Source organism: Lemur catta, chromosome 8 (assembly GCF_020740605.2).
Source record: "Lemur catta isolate mLemCat1 chromosome 8, mLemCat1.pri, whole genome shotgun sequence".
Classification (NCBI taxonomy): Eukaryota; Metazoa; Chordata; class Mammalia; order Primates; family Lemuridae; genus Lemur; species Lemur catta.
In genome coordinates, this window is record NC_059135.1 from 8,551,836 (window position 1) to 8,565,791 (window position 13,956).

The 13,956-nt window shown below is 41.8% G+C and overlaps 1 protein-coding gene across 2 annotated transcripts in view; it reads left to right on the top strand.

Annotated features, from left to right (window-relative positions):
• SLC16A14 (solute carrier family 16 member 14) overlaps positions 1–13,697 on the top strand; it is a 28,851-nt gene extending 15,154 nt beyond the window's left edge. The window contains exons 4-5 of one of the 2 annotated variants that reach the window (XM_045559470.1): positions 6,417–7,394; positions 12,951–13,697. In XM_045559470.1, coding sequence (XP_045415426.1) covers positions 6,417–7,394; positions 12,951–13,102 — 1,130 coding nt within the window. In that variant the 3' untranslated portion in view covers positions 13,103–13,697. Of the gene's footprint in view, positions 1–6,416; positions 7,395–11,273; positions 11,324–12,950 lie in introns of those variants that run through there. The other variant, XM_045559471.1, reaches the window with a different exon arrangement.
• Positions 13,698–13,956: the final 259 nt, after the last annotated feature.

Genomic DNA, 13,956 nt, shown 5'->3' on the forward strand with positions numbered 1-13,956 from the left:
TTTTATTTTTAGTTGACAAGTAACAATGGTATATATTTATAGGGTAAAATGCTATATTATGGTACATGTATATATTGTGGAATGATTGACTCAGACTAATTGACATATCCATCACCTCATATACTTGTCATTTCCTTGTGATGCAAACATTTAAAATCTACTGTTAGCTATTTTGAAATATACATTATTATTAGCTACAGTCACCATGCTGTGCAGTAGACCACTAAAACATACTCATACTCCTCCTGTGGTAACAGTTCTTAAAGAACTTAAGATGTTTTCGCTGAGTATTTTAGAAGCTCTTTTCCCCATAACAATCCAACAAATAGAGCTAGCATTGAGATTTTTGTATTATAGGTAAGGAAATAAACACTCCTTTGCTGAGACCAAGGAGCCGCATTGGGGTATCTGGGGACATACGTGGGACCCACTGGGACCTGATGTGGTGGTGTGGACTATGACTTGATCCTAAAAGCTGGGACTTGAGATTTAATGTCCTCATGCAGAGATTTCTATGGTTAGACTCTGTTTAAGTGGAATTTTATTTCTTGGAGTTCATTGCTTATTGATTCTTGAATAATATGATCTCTGTATTCATTCATTTATGTAATTCATTCACTTAGCTATTCTGGAAATATTTATGGAGCCCAAGAAATAGGAAGAAATTCAGGAGGCTGGTGAAAGGAAAATGTTTGAGACGCTATTACTGCCACTTTTTATACATTAAAAAAACCCAAAGGAAATCTCTGAAAATAAATTTATCCATACTATATCTCCAATTACTATATTTCAGTGGGAAATTCAGTCAAATCAGTTAGGTTACATATGTAAAGTGCTGTTGGGCTGTCATTGGTGAGACATATTGGAGCCAGTTGGCAATCTAGCTCCTGTTTAATAGAAAAAAGTTAGATGCAAGGATCTACTGCAAAAACCAGTGTGTATTACTGTACCATTTATATTTGAAAGAAACTGTGTTGATATCCTTCTTCATTCCAAAAAACATTTGAGGCAGATTTGTCTGTATCTTTTTTTTTTTTTTGACACTTAGGCAATTAGAATCACATGGGAGTGTCCTCCTATTAAGTAGAAAATTAATGTCTGTCTGAGCAACCTTTCTTAGCCCAGGGTGTCTGGCAGATGTCTTCAGCTTTGCCACTGCCCCATTCTCTTCAGCCTGGCTCCCAAAGGCACCTTCTTCACATCCAGGACCCAGGACCGCAGGATTTTCTCTCCTGACCTGGGCCTCCCTGCCCGGCTGTCAGCCCCTCCTCTAATCCTGGGTGTGGTGTGGTGAAGAATAGGTCCAGGGCCCTGCGAAGGGTGGACATTCATAGGGCTGTGCCTGACCTGCCATATCCCTAAGGCAGTAATAACTGTGCTAATTATGGATTGCAAAGTTGCATTAGGAAGCTGGTGGTGAATGCTGGTAAGGGCATGGACAGTCAGTGTAATAGGAAAATGGACACTTACAACATTGGCCATGACTTTCCCCCTTACACATGGAAGCATTTATTGTTCCCACTAGGTTAAAACGAACACTGTTCTTGTGCTCATGCCCCTCAGTTCTGTTTCTCTTAGTCATTTTGTCCTGCTGCTGTGTAGAAACCATAACCACATTACATTTAGGATGTTGGTTATGGTCACTGACACATCAGATATTTTGTTATAGAAATTAAACTTTTTTTGTGCCATCAGCAAAATCCAGTATATGGCAAATTCCATAGGACAACTGATGCTGTTTCCTCAACAAATAAATTCTAAGGAAAAAAAGAGAAAGACTAAAAGAGACTTAAAATATATATCAACAAACAGTAATGTATAGGTCTTATTTGGGTACTGATTTAAACAAGTTTTTTAAAAACATCATTTATGAGACATTTGGAAATTTGAATACCTTCTGGATATTTAATGATAGCAAGTTATTCATTTTTTTTCAGATGAGATAATGATATGATTATGTTGTTTAAAGACTTCTTATATTTGGAGATTTATACTAAAATATTTGCACATGAAATGATATATTTGGGATTTTCTTCAAAATATAGTATGGAGGGTTGGGCATGGTGGCTCATGCCTGTAATCCCAGCACTTTGGGAGGTCAAGGTGGGAGGATCACTTGAGGCCAGGGGTTTGAGACCCCTGTCTCTACAAAAATAGAAAAATTAGCCAGGCATAGTGGCACACTTCTGTAGTCCCAGTTACTTAGAAGGCTGAGGTAGGAAGATCACTTGAGCTCAGGAGTTTGAGGTTGCAGTGAGCTATGATGATGCCACTTCAGTGTAGCCTGGGAAACAGAGCAAGACCCTATCTCAAAACAAACAAATAAAAATAGTATGAAGAAGGGAGTGCGGGGTGGGAGGTGTCAGAGGGCAAGACTGGCCACGAGTTGATAATTGTTAAAGCTGGATAATGGGTACACGAAGATTCATTAAACCATTCTGTTTTTTAAAACTTACTTTGAATTTGATTTAAACTGTTTCATTAGCCAATAGCCTAAGAGGCAAGATATGAACATTAATTGAAGGCTTGCTATGACACAGGCATATTACATGTATATACACACAACACACTACACAGCACCACACAATAAGCAGGTGGTGGTGTCTTTGATTTACCAATGAGAAAGCTGAGCCTCAGAGTGTAACCAACTTGATCAAGGTCACACGGTTACTTATGGGGACTAGAGCCAGGATTTAAACCCAAGACCATCTGGATTCTTTCTGGTATACATCCTCCCAATTCTATCATAAGGGTGACAATATTGTGGCACAATATTTAATATTAAAGAATCTCTTGGTTCGTTAACAAATACAGTAACTAGTTTCTCAAAATAACCAGAGATGCACCCATTTTGCTGCTGAATTTTTTATACTTTAACCTTGGAAATGTAAAATTAATTTTGTATGGAAAATGTTGCTATTATTTCAAAATATGACTGTTTCATATTCCGGTAGAACTTTCTTTCATTCATCTCATTCCTTATGAGTCAGGCACTGTTCTAGGCTCCTGGCACAGAAACATCAGTGAACAAAACACAAAAATATCGCTGCCCTCATGGAGCTTATTATCTAGCAAAAGGAGAGATAGGGAAAGACCATAAAAAATACACATAATAAATAAGTAAATTATGTGACTAAGTGCCAAGGTTATTAATAAAAAGAAAAGATGGATAGGGTAAGGGAGATTGGGAGTGGGGCTGGGGGAGGGTTGCATTTGAAAATAGGGTAGTCAGGGTAGGCTTCACTGAGAAGGTGAGAGATGGGCAGGAGACGAGGGCATGACTCCTAGGTCAGTCTGAGAGTAAGAGCGCTCCAGCAGAGGGAAAAACCAGCTTATACAAAGGGACAAGGTCCCCAAAATTCATATTAGCCATAGAAATCTACCAGGAATTTTCATTTCTCAGAGGGCATTCACTCATCACACAGGGTTTCTGCATAAGGATTTACAGTTGATCCTTGAGTAGGACCAACCTCCCATGCAGTTGAAAATCTGCATGTAACTTCTGACTCCCCCAAAACTTACCTACTAATAGCCTGATGTTGACTAGAAGCCTTATGGATAACATAAACCGTCGATTAACACATATTTTGTGTATGTGTTATATGCTGTATTCTTACAATAAAGTAAGCTAGAGAAAAGAAAATGTTATCAAGAAAATCATAAGGAAGAGAATATACATTTACTATTTATTAAATGGATCATGATAAAGGTTTTCATCCTCATCATCTTCACATCTAGTAGGCGGAAGAGGAGTTGGTCTTGCTGTCTCAAGGGTGGCAGAGGCAGAAGAAAATCCACACATAAATGGACCTGAAAAGTTCAAACCCGTGTTGTTCAAATGTCAACTGTACAATCATTCAGTAGATGTTATGTAACTCCTACATTTCAACTTCAAATTTCTATTAATTTTCTCAAACGGTATTCAGGTATTTCAGATAATCAAAAGCCAACAAACTTGTCAGAATGTAGGCCTAGCTTATCAGCTAGTGAATATTTTTCTCTGACTCTTTGAATATTAGGAAATTAGAGATTTCTGCCTTTTATAGACTTAAAAGCCATTAATCCAGCATTTGACTAAAGGTAAAGATAGCCATTTTCTTCATGCTCATTTCCTCTATAAGGCAGAGTATTGGGACACTGTAGCCCTCACTGAAGCTAATCAGGAGGCTTGGGGACCTGCCACCACTTCTGGGAGTCACTTAGAAGCTAGTTTAATTGTCTTTTTTTTCCCCAAAATATTACAGGGGTACAAATGTTTTTGGTTACATGGATCGCTTTTGTAATGCTTGAGTCAGGGCAATAAGTGTGCACATCACCCAGGTAGTGTTCACTGTACTGGTTTGGTAGGTTTTCACCCACCTCCCCTCTGCTTGATTTCCACTGAGTTTTACTTCCCTCTGTGCACATGTGTGCTCATCAGTTAGTTCCAATTTAACAGCGAGTACATGTGGTGTTTGTTTTTCCATTCTTTAGATACTTCACCTTAGGATAACGGTCTCCAGCTCCATCCAAATTGATGTAAAAGGCATTAATTCATCCTTCTTCATGGCTGAGTAGTACTCCATGGTATACATATACCACATTTTGTTAATCCACTCATGAATTGATGGGCACTTGGGTTGATTCCACATCTTTGCAATTATGAATTGTGCTGCAATAAACATTCGAGTACAGTGTCTTTTCGATAAAATGACTTTTCCTTTGGGTAGATACCCAGTAGTGGGATTGCTGGATTGAACAGTAGGTCTACTTTTAGTTCTTTGAGGAATCTCTGTAGTGTTTTCCATAGATGTTGTACTAATTTGCAGTCCCACCAACAGTGTATAAGCATTCCTTTCTCTCTGCATCCACGCCAGCCTCTATTGTTTGTGGACTTTTTAATAAAAGCCATTCTAACAGGGGTAAGGTGATATCTCATTGTGGTTTTAATTTGAATTTCCCTAGTGATTAGTGGAGTTAAGTATTTTTTCATATGTTTATCGGCCATTTGTCCATCTTCTTTTGAAAAGAGAAGCTAGTTTAATTGTTCTTAAAACAAGGGTACCCACATGAAGAGTGACTGGTTGAGGCTCCCCAGCTTCTGGCGGTTGCTGTAGACATCACATATCTCTGAGGGAAATAAGGCACACAGCGCACTGAGGTGGAGGAGGGGGCGAGAGGCACAGGTGAGTAGGGCAGGGTGAGAAACAGTGTGGGTGGAGGAAAGGCACCAGGTGCTCCAGCTGGATCTGAATTCCAACCCAGATTCTCCAATTACCTGCTGCAGGGTCTTGACCCTCCAGGAGGTTCAATACCCCTTTCTCTGAAATGGGGGTAACCACAGTTACTTTGGGGGGTTATTGTGAAAACTAAATCAGATAAAGCAAGGGGCACATCATCATCGGCCCTCAGTGCATGGTAGTTATCGCATTTGTATGTATGACTGCTCTGGTCTCCTTCCAAATTCAAACCATTCTGAAACTGTTAAGTGATGCTGAACTAGGGAGGCTTCAGCTTTGGAGAGCGACGCTGGGCAAATCCTCTTGTACACTACCGTGCTGCTCCTCTATGTCAGAGCTATTGCATGTTGGGTCCACGTGGGGGCCCATGAGCATCCCAAGTGGGACTTATGGTTTCCCCCTCTCTGTACCTGGAACACAACCTCCTGACCAGTATTTTATTAATAGACTTCATTTTTTTAAAGAGAAATTTTAGGTTCATAGCAAAATTGAGGGTCAAGTATAGAGTTCTCAGGCCCTCCCTCCCATGAACACGCCCAGCCTCCCCCACCAGCATTTTGTTTTTGTCAATGTAAATAATAAACTATCCCTGTTTTAATTGTTTGAATACAATTAAAAATCAGTGATACAGTAAGTATCGTGTGGTGTTGACATCTAGTAGCCATGTCTATGGAGACATTATAATTCCTTTTATTCTTCCAATTAATTTGTGACCAAATCAGCCCATTCCCGAGGCTTCTGCAAATGCCTGCAGTTGCTCTTCATGCCCTGGAACATGTGCTTTCCTGGATACTTAATGCAATTAGCAGAGGCCTAAGACAACAGAGCCTCTCAGGGAAGCCAATTATTTTTCCGGCAAATCCCTAAGCACATACTGTGTGTTCTGGGCGTGCCAGCGGGGAAGTTACAGACACAGTCCTGCCTGCATTAAGCTTATAGTCTGGGAACGTGGCTTCATTTTGTTATTGCAGGAACCTGTGCTGCAAAGCCTGTTGGGGGAGACGATGGGCTAGACACCCCTTCTGTGGACAGTCCCCCTCCTGGTTCTTATCCTCAGTGCTGCTTTTTTAAATCACTATTATTTCTTTGCAGAAAGAAAAAGTATACATAGACACTAATTTAAGAGAATGCAGATGATCTTCAAATGCTGCAAATTCTGCTTGTCCTGTGTGCCTTTTTCCCTCTCAACCCGTGCAGGCCTTGGCAGCGGGATGGTCTACCTGCCGGCGGTGGTCATGGTGGGGAAGTATTTCCAGAAGAGACGAGCCCTGGCCCAGGGCCTCAGCACCACGGGGACAGGATTTGGAACGTTCCTGATGACCGTGCTGCTAAAGTACCTGTGCGCGGAGTACGGGTGGCGGAACGCGATGTTTATCCAAGGTGCCGTTTCCTTAAACCTGTGTGTTTGTGGGGCGCTCATGAGGCCCCTGTCCCCTCAGAAAGGCGGAAACAACCCAGGAGGGAAAGATCCACGCGTCCTCCCGGAGCTCTCCACTGAGTCCGTGAAGTCAAACGGACAGCCGGGCAGAACAGAAGAGAGGGACGGCAGGCTCGGGAACGGGTACACCCTTGGTGACGTGCAAGCCCAGGAGTGCCCAGATCAGGCCCTGCCCAGGAAGAACATGTGGGCCCTGCGGGTTCTGAAGACCATCAGCCAGCTGACCATGAGGGTCAGGAAGGGCCTCTCGGACTGGTACTCGGGCTATTTTGGGACGGCCTCGCTCTTTACCAATCGAATGTTTGTAGCCTTTATTTTCTGGGCTTTGTTTGCATATAGCAGCTTTGTCATCCCCTTTATTCACCTCCCAGAAATAGTCAATTTGTATAATTTATCGGAGCAGAACGATGTTTTCCCTCTGACTTCAATTATAGCAATAGTCCACATCTTTGGAAAAGTGATCCTGGGCATCGTGGCCGACTTACCTTGCATCAGCATTTGGAATGTCTTCCTGCTGGCCAACTTCACCCTCGTCGTCAGCATTTTTATTCTGCCGCTGATGCACACGTATGCCGGCCTGGCGGTCATCTGTGCACTGATAGGCTTTTCCAGCGGGTATTTCTCCCTAATGCCTGTCGTGACTGAAGACTTGGTTGGCATTGAACACCTGGCCAATGCCTACGGCATCATCATCTGTGCTAATGGCATCTCTGCATTGCTGGGACCACCTTTTGCAGGTAAACTCTCCGAGGTTTGAAGACCTAGCGTGCATGCAGATAGTGAGGGTGTGTTGTCATTAACGTTATAGTGAATATTACATTGAAGTTAGGAACTTTTTTGATCCTTCTCTGCATGCTAAAGCTGCCAAGCTGGTAGACCGCGGAAGCAAAGCAGGTGAGGATGGTGGGATACTGCAGGGCCCCTGCCCGTCTGAAGATCGCAGCCTCTGCCCAGCTCCAGCTGATTTCTGTCACCAAGAAATACTGAGAATTGTTGCCAGATCTTATTGTTATTTTCTCCCCCTAAGCGAAGCTAGAAATTTGGACTCTTAGGCGACACTTTCAGATTTTCAGAACACCTTGTGTTGGTCCAACACGACACATCCGTGGGCTAGATCTAGCCCTGTATTCTCTTCCCATTGCTGCTGTAATAAATTGCCATAAACTTAGTGGCTTAAAACAATGCAGATTTATTATCTTACTGTTCTGGAGGTCAGAAGTCCAAAGTGGGTCCCACTGGGCTAAAGTCAAGGTGTCGGCGGAGCTGCACTCCTTCTGGAGGCTCCGGTGGAACTTGCTTCCTTAACCCTCTCCAGCCTCTGGAGGCTGCCTCGTTCCTTGGCTCATGCACCCGCTTCCTGCATGTTCTAAGCCAGCAGCGCCTCATCTTCGCCTCTTCCTTCCTCCCTGCTTCCTCCTTTCCCCTATAAGGATGTCTGTGGTTACATCCGGCTCACCTGGACAGTCCGGGATCATCTCCTCATCTCGAGATCCTTAACTTGATCACAGCTACAAAGTCCTTTTTGCCATGTTAGGTTACACATCCACAGCATCCAGGGATTAGGACAGGTGCATCCTTGGGGGTGGGGGCATTCTGCCTCCCACAGGCCTAGAGGCCACCAGTTGGCAACATCGAGGGTGAAAACTCTCCCCTGCATTCACTTCAGTTCACCAGAGAATTTGCTTCCTGCAGTGGGTGTACCAGAAGTCATGGGCACTGAGGAGGCTTGTATCTGGGCTGGTACCTCTCTTAACCTGTCATTGTGAAATGGGTTTTGGTTTTGTGGAAAAGCAAATTAGGGTCAGGCAGGTGGACTCAAGCCCCAAGATGCCAGGTACTGGGCAAAGGTGACAAGGTCTATCTTATGTCCAAAAATTGGAAGTTGGAGCCCACATAGGGTGGCAGGGGATGGGGCCAAATGTCAACACAAAGGTGCTCTCTGGAGGTGGCTGTCAGAGAGTGAGCCAGGACCAGTGGTGATTGTCAGCGCTGCTAGAGATTTTGTGCAGTGTTTCAGGATAACTTAATGGAGCCTCACCTGTTCAGATGTTCTCCCTCCCCTCCCCCCCCCCCCCCCACCCCTGCCTGCCTGGCCTCTCCAGGCCTTTTATTCTCACATCCTCTGGTAGGAATACTCTTTCCAGTGGATGGGGGAACTCCATGGTGTAGGACAGAGCCCTCCCTGCCCCTTCCTTCCCAGTCTCTCTTTAAATCCTAATCACCTCCTCTCTTAGGACCCCACTGGCAGAGGGCTGTGCCAACAAACCCATTTTTAAGTACTCATTGAAATTTGAAGTTCAAGAAATCACAGATTTTTGTCTATTCAGCTGACAACTGGCAGCTAGCTGACTAAAGGTTTAAGGCCTCAGGAGTCACTTTAGGAAGCCCCAGATCAGGGTTTCCTCCCGGATCAGGGTGCTCCTGTTGTCTGCAAACAGAGATGCAGATGCAGCATTTTTAGGTAACAGTGAATAACTATAGAAGTGCAGCAAACTATACTGGCAGTTGAAAGAGCTGAAATTGCTCACTGGTCTCATGCAGAATTCTCTATCGGGTAGGGATGCTTTTGGTTATAAGAGAACATCTTGACCACGATAGTTTAAACAGACTTAATTGTGTCACATAACCAGAAATATAGAGCCCAAGCACTGGCTGATAGTGAGACAGTGTCTCAGAGATCCTCTTGGCCTTTTCCTCTTGCTAGTTGCCTCATGACCACACAATGGCGTTGTAGCTCCAGTTATTACACCATCGTTTATCATCGTGTGCTGCTAGGGGCACTCCAAAATCAATGTTTTGACCTGCCTGTCTAGGCCAGCAACATAAAGCGGCTTTTCTTTCTTTGTGTTTGTTGGTTTCTTCTCCTTCCACTGAACTCATGCACCAAGAAATGGTAAACAACATTCATGTGCTACCTGCATTGTGTTTAATTCATTGACTTTTCAGACCGAGCAGCCGACATTGCAATGAGTTGCAAGCCCAGCATTTATACACCAGAGGGTCAGAGTGCCTGGCAATGTGAGTGATTAAAGGACCACATTAAATTCTTGTCAGAAATTTGAAATGGGCTAGAATTTATTACCCAGCTGGGTTTGCGGCGAGGAAAATTACTGTTCACATTACCTGTTCTAAAAAATTCATTCAGAAATAAGTGTGTTTTCCATTTTTCAAAGAGGTTTCTACTGGCATTAAAAAACCTGGTGCAATTTAGTACCATGGTAGATAATCACACATTTTCATTTAGGAGAATAATGTACTGTACAGTCAGAGACAGTAAACAGACATTCAACCATGTCACTTACCAACACAAACTTCTTGATTTAGTTCATTTATAGTATTGCTGGGCATTCAATTCAACTCTTTTAAAGATCTGGCTGACCAAGAATAGACACATTATCTCCTCCAGTCCCATAAAGTCTAACACCTTAACAATAATTTACAATGCTTTTCACCATGAACTGGAAGTACTTAATTAATTAATAGGAAAAACAGCCATTCTCATTTGACAGACTCAAATGAAAAGAGAATGCAATTTAATAGGGAGCCAGGTTTTCCTTGGAAGCTGTTGATTTGAATTGGTGGTTGGGTCAGGGTTGCCAAGGCTTCCAGGTTCTCAGTCAAGGAACTGAGATCAGACTTCGAGGGAGAAGCGGGTGAAGGATGAGTGGGGAAGGCCGCTTGCGGGAAAGGGTTGTGTCGACACATGCTGAGGGTCCAGGCTCCAGGTGAAGTACTGTCTCTCCTGACCTGCTCTGCACCCGACTGGGTTTGAGTTCAAAGTAGAGGAAATATTGAAATAGTCACCAAACGGAGAGGGCTGGATCCAGAGTTATTGATGAATAAGTCCTAAAGGTAGATTGAAGGAAACCTATGGGATTGGTTGAACATAAAACTTAAGACAACTCCCATAAGTTGTACTATATTAAATTGTTTGCAGTTGGGTGTGCTTTTTAAAAAAATTGACATATGAGTTACTTTTGAAGCTCGGAGCATGTGGAGATGCTTTTACTTTTAGAGGAAAGAGGCAAGATTTTTTTAAAAAAATAATGAATTTAAGGCTGTAGCAACACATAATATACTTAACAGACATTTTCTGTTAATATATTCTGCAGAATAAAGATGGGGGTGGGGCGGGGACCCTACGGGGTGGTATTTCTTACTGTCCCCGCCAGAGGGGGGAGCAGTACATGTGCAGATGGAACCAAGAAAAACGCTATTGAAACTCCAAACTCCTGTGTGACTTACACTGGTGAGGAAGCCCAGGGCAGCAGGGAAGAGAGGTAGGCAGGGGCCACATCACAGAGGCCTGGAGCTTATAATCAGCCACCTCAGACAAAAAAGTATATAAATAGTCTGCACTAAAGACAAAATTAATTTTCTAGTTGAGTAGGATTTTGTCCTATTTCTGAGGCTCACTTTAAGCAGCAATAAATAAATAATAGTTCAACTTGTTTCAGCTGTCGGGGTTTGTTACTTGGAGCCATCATTTCTACTCTCAATCACTTGATCATACGAAAAGCAAGGATTCAGCTGTTATAGTGATATGGTCAGCTTTCACACGGGATGAGTGGAACAGGAGAACCTCATTCGTATTTATTGATGTTTTTACATTGCAGATTATAGATAGTGCCATCGTGCACTCTGCATACATCCACCCCACTCTGCGTCACAAGAAAGTGGATGGTTCACTTTGTCATAATTCGCAGCGGTCCCTAGCTGACAATTGGTAACACTGACCAGAAGTTCGGTGCATTTTTGTTCATAAGTCAGTGTCATTCTGATTCGATTTTGAAACTGAATCATCATTTTTAGGTTATGTTTAATCCTTTTTGCCCTTCTTGTTTCAAGCTGTAGATTAAGGAAAGATGACAGAGCATTTTACTGAGCCACTTCTAAAGAGTCTATTTTTTTTCTTTTCTATTTTTATATCACATAACAAATTCAAAAATTTGGTTTACTTTTAAAGTATATCCAGAATTCATTGCTTTAACTTGTTAAAAGAAAAGATTATAGATTTTTTATGCTATTAAGTGTTTTTCTTTATGCATGCCTTGACTGATCCCTGTAAATAGATAATCCAGGCACATTAATTATGCACTAGATACAATAAACAAAGAGACACATACAGACAACCACTAGGAAGTCAGAGGGACTGGTTTCCACCTTGCCTGGTTGCTTTTGTGTGGCTGCTGCTCCGTGGGAGAAGTTTCAGCAACATTTATGCATTCCTTTGCCAGTTAGCTATTTTTTAAAAGAAGAGTGGCCATGGAAGACTATGTTTGGTCATTAAATCATTTCTATTTTCTTTAAGTCTTTGCTAATTAATATACTTACTGTAATGGAAAAAGAGGGTGTTGAAAATTTACATTTTGACCACATATAAAATTCTTGTGTGTAGCTCAGGCCTCTCAGTTCACATAGTTGGTATATGGGAACCATGACAGGTGACCAATTCTTAGAATTATTACTGAAGTGAAAAAAAATCATATTTCATAGTTTCCAAGACATATTTTTCCACATTTTAACATCTTTGAAATTAGAATGCATTTTACAAAGTCCTAAGAAAACACTGTCATATTTGAACTTACAGGGATATTTCTTTCTTCCTGAGACATTAAATAACGGCACATTAATGTCTTAGAATCCATGGGATATAGTGATATTTTACAAGTGTCTAATAAGATTATTATGTGAAAATGTTAGATTATAATTTGAAAAGAGCTGATAATTTAGTCAGCATCTAAGGCTGTAGCACTGGAAATTTACAGTTGTATAAAGTTTTATGTCTATAAATGTGAAATTTATAAAAACTTAGAGATTTTGATTCTTCCTAGAACAGATATTTACCCGCAAATACTTCAGAATGAGTGAAAGTTCAAATGTCTTCAGCTTGGCCTCTTTTGATACACACTATAAATTTCTTCAGAAGAGTTTTGAAGGATTTAGGAAAGATCGGTGTTTGTACTTGTGAAAAAAGATCACTGGATTCACTTTGCACTGCTGGCTTTGTATCTGCCTGGAGTTAACCGTAGGTTCTCCCCATGGGTCAGCCAGGTACTGCCTCCAGGACCTTCAAAAGCTCCTGAGTGGCTTAAAAGATGAATGCACCCATCCCCAGGCACTGGGAACACTGGCTCATATAGCAAATGGCTAAATGAAACATTTTGGCATTAAATGACATGTAAATAAATTCTTTTAGAAATATTTGTAGTAGCAATAAATACCTGCTTTGTGTTCTTGACTTTTATTGTATCAACTACGTCACACTGAATATATTCTTTTTTGTTTTGTAGGGTGGATCTACGACATCACCCAAAAATATGATTTTTCCTTCTATATATGTGGTTTGCTTTACATGGTAGGAATACTCTTTTTACTCATTCAACCGTGTATTCGAATTATAGAACAATCCAGAAGAAAATACATGGATGGTGCACACGTTTAGTGTCATGTAATGTTTCGTGTCAGATTTCATTGTGATACTCATGCCTACCTCACCTGGTTGCTGGGAGGCACCTATGACAGAATGTGGGAAAGCACTTTGTATGGTAACTGGCATTGTCATTTGTAAATGCCATTGTCATGGCCTCATTTGTAAGCAGCACTGCCTCTCTGGGGACAAGCAATGCTAGAAGGTATTAAGGTCTACATATGTTTTAGAGATGACAATGTTCTTCAAAGACAGCCTATTAAATAATGGGTAGAAATGCCCTTATAAAAACTATTCTCTCCTATCCACTGCAACTAGGGTTTTAGATACAGCTTTTAAGGCAAAGACAGGGAATAAAAGCTTTTCAACTCAACTGCTTCTTTGTAAGGTGAAACTGAAGTATCTGTATGCTTCTGGAAAGCTCTCAGATAAATGGGTTTCAAGCACAAGAATATGACTTGATTCCAGAAATTAATTATTACAGGGAGCTATTGATCTAACAATATAAAACAAAGGCAGGCTCTAACAATTAAACATGGGTTTTTTTGTTTGTTTTTTTTGTTGTTGTTTGTTTTGTTTTGTTTTTTGAGATAGGCCTCACTCTATCACCAGGCTAGAGTGCAGTGGTGTCATCATAGCTCACTGCAACCTCAAACTCCTGGGCTCAAGTGATCCTCCTGCCTCAGCCTCCCAAGTAGCTGGGACTACAGGTGCACCACCATGCCTAGCTAATTTTTTGTAAAGATGGGGTCTCGCTCTTGCTCAGGCTAGTCTCGAACTCCTGGCCACAAGCAATCCTCCCATACCTGGGCCTCCCAAAGTGCTAGGATTACAGGTGTGAGCCACAGTGAGTGCCCAGCTGGTTTATA